The sequence below is a fragment of the Leishmania infantum genome, chromosome 22, assembly GCF_000002875.2.
Source record: "Leishmania infantum JPCM5 genome chromosome 22".
Taxonomy (NCBI): Eukaryota; Euglenozoa; class Kinetoplastea; order Trypanosomatida; family Trypanosomatidae; genus Leishmania; species Leishmania infantum.
This window is the reverse complement of record NC_009406.2, coordinates 404,552-414,103: the sequence shown is the minus strand read 5'-3', so window position 1 is coordinate 414,103 and position 9,552 is coordinate 404,552. Positions and strand designations below refer to the sequence as shown.

The 9,552-nt window shown below is 63.5% G+C and overlaps 1 protein-coding gene across 1 annotated transcript; it reads right to left on the bottom strand.

Annotated features, from left to right (window-relative positions):
• Positions 1–1,464: 1,464 nt before the first annotated feature.
• Positions 1,465–8,970, bottom strand: LINJ_22_0920 (conserved hypothetical protein; the record flags this gene model as incomplete). The annotated part of the gene is made up of 1 exon (XM_003392447.1): positions 1,465–8,970. The coding sequence occupies one exon, from the start codon at positions 8,968–8,970 to the stop codon at positions 1,465–1,467; it is 7,506 nt and encodes a 2,501-aa protein (XP_003392495.1).
• Positions 8,971–9,552: the final 582 nt, after the last annotated feature.

Here is a 9,552-nt window from a genome sequence, read left to right as displayed (position 1 = left end):
GTATGATGCGGATCAATCAACAGCGCCAGACACCGACAAGGACACAGATAACACCCATCACAAAGCGTTCCAACGAGCAACTACACACAGCTATAAAACAAGTCCAGCTCGTACCAACACACGCACCGTGGCACCGAGTGTCCGTGTGGCGATCAACTCTGGGGAGTGGGCTAACGCCGACGCGACGGAGATGATGCACACACCAAGATCGAGGAGGCAGGCAGGCAGACTGAGAAGGAAAAGCACAAAAACGTGCGCGCACCAACGCGCACACCAATACGAAGAAAACGCGCTAGAGCGAGGGGTAAACACACACACACACACGCACACGAGGGCGTTGACCACTCTCCTCGCACGCTGTGGACTCCACCTAAGGCAGCTTAAGGGGAAGGGGGAGGGCGAGCTTGTACGAGAGCGAGTGTGGCAGCAGAAGAAGCGCTGCCACCAACAGAGAAAGAGAGGGAGGGAGGGAAAGAAAGGGAACACGTTGCAAAGAGCAACGCACGAGACACCACTGGGTCAGAGGGAGGGGGTAGACCGCATAGATGGTGAGGCGCGCACACGTTTGCGTGTGCAGGCACCTTGAGAAGTAGTGGACGTACCGTGGTGTGTCCTGATCCGCGATATGTGGTCAGACTTGCTCGCAGCAGTCGCGGCTCTCGTTCTCTGTTTTGCTTGTCTATTGTGCGAGCGCTTTCCGCTTGTCTTTCGTAACTGTTGGCCCGGTGCGAGCGGTTTGTTCAACAGCGAACGGCGCAACAGACAGACAGTGGCTAGGGATACGGAAGTACGCTTGGGTGCGTGTGCTGGTGGGTCGAGCCCGCGTTAGTGCGCGTCTCGAGGTGTGTTTGTGTGTGGGAGGCAGCCCACCAGTGCACGAGCGTAGCGACTGCGACACTCATCGCGCATGCGGAATGTGCACGCGGTCGTCGATGGACACCCCAAAACGCGAACGAGCTGCAGAGGCAAAGCATGAAAGGTGGGTGGAGAACAGAGAGATGAGCGAGATGTCCAAGACGAGAGAGGTGATGGAGGCCACGTGTTGATGTGCGCACGAGCGCCTCACACCCGGGCAACCACGCACACGCAGACAGACAGACACACACACACACACACACACACACACACACACACCACACACAGACCGCGCGGAGTAGGCCAGAAGCGAGAGCGGGGAAGAGGGGCCCACACGGTGTATGCATGAGGGCGCGCCGCGGAGGCGTTGACAGACGCATCAGCCCCCTCTTTTCAAAAGGCCCGAAAACTGCGAAGGTGCTTGCGGGTGACCAACAGGATCGGACACCTGAGCTCTGCCACAGACGCTTACTGCGTGCGCACGCGCTATGATATCGCGTCTTCAAACCTCTGCTCTCCCCTTCGCCCTTCCTTGTGCCAGCACAAGGCTCGACACATCCCTGCGCGACTCGCGTTCGTGGTGGTGGTGGTGTGCTCTCGGCTCTGGTCTCACTTCTGCTTCGACGGCTGCTGCTGCGCTTGTTGAGAGTTGTGGTGCTCCAGCAGCACCACACTCGACAGGATCGGTGTGCGACACAGGCAGCAGTCCGCCAGCACCTCTGCACACGCTTCACAGACCGCGTAGTGGCCGCAGGGAACGAAGATTACGGCCGCCTCGGCACTGAGGCACCGCCAGCACATGTGCACCTCTTGCCGCCGCATGCCTGGCCGCAGCGGCGCAGAGCCGGCGAGGGAGTAGGACAGGTCGCCAAAGTTGCTTGTCGAGACAGCACGGCGGCGATGCAGCCGACGGTATTGTTGCTGCGCTGCAACTTTATGCTGCTCCTGGATGGCTTCCAGGGCGGCGTCTAGCGTCTTGAAGGAGGTGCCCAGCGCAAAAGACGAGTTGCTTACGGACGAGTAAGAGAACGAGCTGTCTGCCTGAGCATCCTCGGCACTGTCGGAGAGCGATGTGAGCGAATCATCGTCGCCATCGCCTGCACTGCAGCTGCCGCCTTCCTCGCGAGACTTGCGAGACTGTATGACGCGCTCCTCGCGGTACTGCAGGAAGGTGCGGTCCACGACCTCCGTGATGGCGTAGAGTTCGTTGCCGATGCGCACGTAGGCGAGGGAGACGCCGACCGGGACGCCATCAGGGAAGCACGCCGAATCGCGCAGCACGTTCATCAGCTCGTGCGCCACATCGACCTTGTCCTCCTCGCCTCGCCTAGCCTCGGTGGCCTTGAACCGAACGCTTTTCGACGGGGGTTTAGCGGCGTGCACGCTGCCGGCAGAGACGCGCGCTGAACTTGCCCACTCAACGTCGTCAACGTCCCCGCTGTCAGCGAAGTGCGCTGAGCTGCCGCGGGCGCTGCTGCTGCTCCGTTCGAGCTCTTCAACATACACTGACGTACCGGTGTGTCCGACACCGTCATAGCTGGTACCAGCACCAGAGCCATCACTGGCGGCGTCGCGACCAAGGCTGTCCCATCGGCCCCCCACCGCTGTCGCGCTCCCTCCGCTGCTGCTACGGCCTTCGCAGTAGTCGTAGACGCTGCCCGAGGATTCGGTGATCAAGAGCAAAGATGGCGGCCTGTCATGTATACTCATGAGTGGCGAGGCTGCAGCTGCAGCAGCAGCGGGTGCTGCCGTGCTACCGTCGCCCTTGCCACCGTGTCGACCACTAAAGTCCGTGTCCTTCATACTCTCTTCCGAGAAGGTTGCCGTCTCGGAGTAGCGGTTCGGCGACAGGATGCGCCAACGGCTTGCAGGCAGCACGTCTACGGGGCTGTTGTTGAGGAGGTTCTCGCCGCCGAAGAAGGCTTCTGGGGCCACAGTCGAGAAGGCCGCCCGCGACAGCCGCGGCATCAACTTCTCGGAGATAAAGGAATAGCACAGGCTGCTCTTGCTGGGCGCTTCCGTGCTCGCCAACGACACATCTCGATGGTCATGCCAGTTTTCGTCCATGAATGCCGCTTCAGGCCTCTGCTGTGACGGCCTTGACAAGCGCAGCCCGTTGTCGGCGTTGCTGCCCAGGAAATCATGACTGTCGTGGCCGTTGCGTGTGTGCTTCCTTCTCCGTGCCGCTACCGTCGGGCTCCGCCTTCGACCACGGCTGGCTGTGTCCCCGTTTCGGTGGCCCCATCCATCGGCTGCATCACACGCGGCGCTCTGGTTCTTTGACGCTGCTGCGGCGACTTCTGCGGCTCGCACCAGTGCCTGCGCCACCTGCTCGGCTGTGGCGGTGTAGATGAGTGTCACGCAGATACTGCGCGGCGGTGATCGTACGTCGTGAGGGGATGGCGACGGAGCCAGCTGCACGTCCTGTCGAGCGTCGTCGTTAGCACCAGTGGCTGGTGCGGCGACCTCGGACCCGCTCAATGCCCAGTCCGGGACCAACAGACGCCCTCGCTCGCCACTCTCTAGCTCTTCTAGCAACAGCTGTCGCTGCTGCCGGGCTAGCGCCGCGGGCAATGTCGGCGGTGCCGTGAAGAACAGCACTCCAGCAGCGACGGGGATGTTGCCGGCCTTGTTGGCCGCCGCGCGCTGATGCTGGATGTGTCTGTTCCAACGAGCGAGGTGGCGCTTGCGACGCCGCTCATGCTGACGTCGCCGGTGCTTCAGGGAAGACCGGGCGCTCGACCGCCCGTGGCCCCTTGACGACCGAGAGTGCTGCTGATGCCGCCGCCGCGAATGCGCCCGCTGTGGGCGCGAGGCTTTGCCAGAGCACTGCGCGGGCCCGCAATTCTTTGAGGAGTGCCCGACGTGATGGTTGGCCGCGGCGGTGGTCCTCGACTTCTGCGGCGGCTTCCCCCGTCGGCGGAATGGCGAGCTGCGCCGCGCGCCCGCCGCATCCTCTCGGACTACGACCTTGCCGTCGTCATCGTCAGATGCTCCACTGCTGCACGAGTACGATTCCGATGTTTCACGAGCACCGGACGCATCGCTGCCACTGCCGCTCATCGAGCTCTCGGCACCGTCGTCGCCATCACTGTCGCTCAGCGGTGGCGGCTCCAGTGGCATAAAAGGCGATATTTGACGACGCAGCACATCAAGTGACAGCTCAGCCACCTCGACTTGCCCCTCCAGAACGCGAGTGGCGCCCCGACTGAGCACCGCAGCGGCAGAGGCAGACAGCAATGCGCGGTGGTGTGCCGCAGTGCTACCCACCGTGGGTGGCACCGCCGCGGTCGGCGCGTCGGTACCAGTAGTGCGCGCAGAAGGGTCTCTTCGCGAGGTTGGCACAGAGGCGTGATGCGAGGAGGCGGCGAGGCTACGCTGCAGCTGCTGCAGCGGCGTCAACGCGCCCGCGTCTCGCAGGAGGTACACCTGCTGCGGCAGCGTCACACCAACAGTCGCGAGGTACTGTCGGACGTCGTGAGCTGACACCGAGTCGATGACGGCGGCTTCAGAGTCTCTTTTTGCCGTCGCTGCTGGTGCGCGCTTTTCGCTCTCCTTGCTGTCTTTGTTAGGGGCAGCCGATGCCGCGGGGATCGGAGAGGCGGTGTTGCTGACCGTGGGCGGCGCCACATCCACGTGCTTATGGCCCGCTGCTGCTGATTCTTCAGAGTTCGATGCCAAGCACAGTGGCCGCACATCAGCGTCAGCGACGGGGTTCGTGGTAGTGGCGGCATCTGTGGCACCGTGTCCGAGGATGCCTTGGCCGCCAGCCTTGGGGTTACTGGCGATGATCGTTTTCAGGTGGAGCGGCTCGGAAACCTCCGTGTAAGACGGTAGGGGCGGCGGCGCTGTTGTTTCAGTCGCACCTTGGCGCGGCAGCAGCGCCCTCGAGTCCTCCTCGCCGACACTCGACCGCCGTTCCGCGTGGGCACAGCCGGCGCTGTCATCGTTGGTGCCCTGGAGGCTGGCAAAAGTGAGGAAAGGGCGCACGGAGACACTCACCGTGTTCGACGGCTTCTCCGAGTCGTGCGACAGCAGCGACGACGACTGTGAGTGTGCCGCTAACGTGCCCTCTGCTTCCGCTCCACGAGCGGCTTCTTCATCGCAGCATGCGGCCAGAGGCGCCGATGGGGCGGGGGCCGTCGGCGTCGGCTGAGCCATCGAGAGCGATGGGGTGGTGGCGAAGACCGGTGCGCTACTGCTCCTGCTATCAGGCGCCGCGCTCGCCGCTGCGACTTCTGCGGTGCCTGGATGCGCTGCGTGCGAGAGTTCCAGCACTGAGCGAAAGCTGTTCTCGAGGCTTTGCATCATGGATAAGAAAGAGTCGCCGCACTGATGCGCCGACGGTGCTGTGACGGTGGCGGGGGCGCTGTCTGTTGGGGTTGCCGCCAGAGCCAGCAGGTCCGCGCCGGCGACGTTGAAGAAGGTTGTCTTACTCGGCCTCGTCGCGCGCGGCTGCTGGCTGACTGTGCCGGCGTCACCAAAGCCGCCGTCTACGGAGCCCGGCCCGCACATACGCGAACCGCCGCTGGAGGGGTTCACATCATGCCACGACGTCGCGCGCACGTTCCACGGCGGTCCCGGGACGCTGCGCCACGCGGCTGTGACACCGGCGCTTAAGAGCGTCTCCTCTGCACTGTTGCACAAGGGCGTTGCACTGCTCGCGTGCACGTGGCCGATAGCGGTGTTCTTTCTGTCACGCTGCTCACGTGGTCGAGAGGCGTCCGCAGGCGTCTCGTGGAGCGCCAAGAGCTGCGACGCAGCCCGGTTCTGCCGGTCGAGCTGTTCCATGTACCGCCGCTGCGCACGCCGCTCGTCCTTTCGAGTAAAGAAACAGAGAAAGTTCCGCGTGCCTGCGGCGAAGCTGCGCGTTGCGTCCAGCGTGAGGCTTCGCAGCAGCGTCGCACGATCAGCTCCAATCACGTAGACAATACGCAAGTCCGTCGAGCGCGGCTGCAATGACGGCGAAGTCGCGCTCGCTGCACCGCGCTGCGGAGCCTCCTCGCTACTGCTCGACGCAGGTTGTGGATGCCGTTGTTGTTGGAGTGGCCGCGAGGCGGCGTCTTTGGCTCGAGACGGCTTTTGCTGCACCATTACCTCATCCATCTGCGCGCGCACCGCTCCTGCGGCAGCGACAGCAGCGCCGACCCGCTGCACCTCTTTGCCGCTGGCGTCTCCGTTGTCCGCCGGAAGGGACATGGATTCGCTGCCTGTGGTGGCGACGCCCCTCGATAGCGGCAGCGCTCCTTCAGCACTCATCGAGAAATCGGCCTCGACGGCGCACCGGTGCGGCGATCGGACTTCGCGTGGTGCTCGGGTTGCGGGAGGCGCAGCCACTGCCGAGTAGAAGCTGCTACTGCTTAGGCTCGTGGCTGGGCTGGGGTCCAATGTCGAAGAGAGAGAAGAGGGGCCGACGGCGCTGATGCCGGCGCCTGCCGCAATGACAGCACGGATGTTGTTCTCTCGCAGCCGACTCGCACGCAGGAACTGTATAGCGGCGTTCGCGGCGCTGGTGCTGCCGCTGCCGCTGCTGACGGCACTCGATGATGGTATCGCGCGTGTCGCCGCGAGTTCGGCACATACATTGGTGGGCGTAGTGACAATGGAATTGGGGAGAGGCAGCGCGGGCGGCGGCGAGTCGCTTCGGTGGCTATGGAGGCTACTGCTGTTCCTGTTGTCGATGCGGCTTTCCGCCGGTATGGCCGTCAATGGCGAGGGCCGCAATGCAAGGAGGGAGAGAGAACGCGTGTCTCCTGGAAATTGCCCGCCGGCGAAGTCGCTTGAGATCTGCGATGACAACGCTGCGGGGGCGCGAGCGCCACTGCTGCGGCGGTCGACGGAGTTGTCAGAGTAGCCAAACACACTCCAGCTGCCTTGAGCTCCGAACGCTGAAGCGGACGCGTCCCTGCTCGCCAGTGGAGACCGCACCGCGGTTGCGTTGTCGCTGCTCGTGCTGCCATAACGCCGATGCAGATGCAGCCGGTGAGTAGAGAGCGAGGAAGAGGAGGAGGAACACCGCGTTTTCGGTTTCGCCGCACCGCGGCCGTCTGTCGCCGACGATGATGGGCCACTGCAGGCGACACCAGCTGCGGCGGCCGTCTGCAGCGGCGTCCACGTCGGCGGCTCGCTCGCACCACGACGCACGATAAATCTCTCGGCTGCGAAGCGGACGGTGCAAAGCAGCGACTGGTACCGTGGCCGCAGCGTCTGCGCGAGCCGCACTCGCTCCACGAGGCCTTCGAGCGCCTCGACGGCGCTATCCGCGATACTCGGCGTCTCTGCGCGTCGGCGACGCTTGTTGATGCCGCGTCGTAGCTCGTATACGGGGGGCAGCGGTGGCGGAACCACCGCCGTCTGCGACGGCTGCATGAGCGACGGTGATGAGAGGCTCTTGAGCGAACTCTGCTGAGCCAGTAAGAGCTGCGAAGGAGGCATGGGCGCCGCGGTATGGTAAAGGCTGTGGCCCGACAGCGCCGACGACACCAAGTCTCTGTCTCGTCCGACTGCATCGTACTCGTCGCTATGATGACCAGCGCTGTAGCCCAGCACCGGTATCCATGGCCCACAGCTGCGCTGAGGACGGTCTGCCGCGCCCACGCCGACCCCGCCACGGTTCTTTCCACTTCTAGCGCGGCGTCTGCGCTTGCTGCGTGATCGGAAGACGCCTGCGTTGTCATGTCCGGCTGTGACTCTCGGTGTCGCCGCGGCTCTTCGCTTGCTGGATGCAGCCAGACTAGTGTCGACCCCTGAGCCGCTGCCACCGCCGACCCTAGCTCTGCCCTCCGCGTCCCCGTCGTTGACATCATCCTCAACGTTGTCATCTATGCGTGAGTACTTGAGGTAGTGCATTAGCATCGCCGCTATGCGCTGCGCACTCTTGGCCGACTTGCGGTCCTTGTGCGCGCGGTGGGCGATGGCGGTTTGCTCTGCCACGGCCGTCTCCAGGAGGCGCTGGTAGTACTGCGTATAGGCGTACTTGATAGAATCAAAGTCCAGGTGCGGCGATGGCGTGCGAGCAAGCGGCGACGCACCGGGCCATGTGTAGCGGCTCGGTGAAGAGGCGTCCGGGGACGAGTAGCACTGACGCGGCGACGGCACGACGGATGTGCTGATCCGCGCACGCGATAGTGCGGCACGGGTGTATACACGCACTGGTGCCACCGAGAGTTGCTGTTCGACGGCTACTTGTGTCTGCAGCTCTGCGTTGCTGGATAGCACTGTGTGGTGGTGCAAGGCCGGCGACGGCGCAGCCGCAGAGGCAACGAGAGAGGCTGGGGTAAGCTGGTACTGCTTGAGCTGAAGGTTCACGGTCGGCTGGCGCGTCGTGGCGCCGCTGCCGCTTCCAGGCCAGTTGCCCGTGCTACTGCTGCCACCTACACCACGCGCTTCCGCGTTCCCGAACGCGCTTGCCTGCGGCGCCGACCTCGATGCAGGGAGCAGCTCGAACGGCAGGCGGAGACCGAATACTAAGCATCGACCTTCCAACTGCGGCGTCCACCACGCCGGGTTGGGCGAGGAGGGAAACTCCAAGTCGCTAGCGGCTGCGAGGTTGGGGTCTAAAATGGACACAGCCACGGAGCCCTGTTGCCGCGGCTCCTCCTGGTGCTGCGCGCTCTCCCGATCAACGCCGTCACCAGCCCGCTTGCGCTTCCCCTCCTTCTTTGTCCTGCCAGCTCTGCGTCTGAGGCTGTCCGTGGGGGTGTTGGCGGACGACTTGTTCAGGACCGTGCTGAGCGTCGATGGGGACGGTGGTGGCAATGATGCGCTGCTGACGGCGTGGAAGTTCGTCAAGGTTGATAGTGACGGGGCACCGCCCGCGTCAACGTACTCGACGGGCACCGCTGCCGGTGTGCGACGGCCATGCGCCCTCATGGCTGGCGGCAGCTCGCCCCTCTGGATAGCTTCAGACGCCAAGAACTGCGGCAAGGCCATCTCGTGAAACAGCCGCGTTATGAGCGGCACAAAAGGTATTGTAAAAATATATGTTTTGTGATGCGTGTAGGCCTGCATTACGAAGTGCAGCTCCACCACCTGTACGGCATGCGCTACGATCCAGAGCCCGAAGAGGACGAAGCTCGTCAAGCAGAGGGTGTTGAGCAACGCATCGAACTCCATTCCGATGGGTGCTGCGCGTCTGTATGCATGCCACACTGCTCGCTTCTACCGCCCCGTGTGTGCGCGTGGCGTTTTGATTTTGCTCTCGAGCCGTGTGCTCCCTCCTCAGAGAGGAGAGGTACACGCGTGTGCTCACACACACACAGAAACACACAGACAGGCGTTGGAATTAGATGCACAGCACTACGCGAAGGTCGCAAGAGGACGCCCTCTGCTCTCGTGTCTGCGCTCTCGTAAACTCGCGTGCCCTCAAACGTTGATAGCCGAGAGAACCAGAAAAAGTCTGTCCCGCGCGCGTGCGTCGGGTGGGTGGCGGAATGCACACGAGGGGGGCAGGGCGCCGTAGATCACCGAGGGGAGCACGGAGGCGAGAAATACCAAAAAGAGAACGAACGAAAAGCAGCGGGGCAGCAGAGAACCCCAACCACGACACACCACAACACGCACAGCGACGTGATCGGCTCCGTGTGCGTGTGCACGGGCGCGGGAGGACAGGGAAGGGGAAAAGGCGGAGGTGGCACCAACGCCAGCGACAACCGCACGAAAGGGAGGCGGTGGGCAGAAGCTAGAGAATAAGAAAAA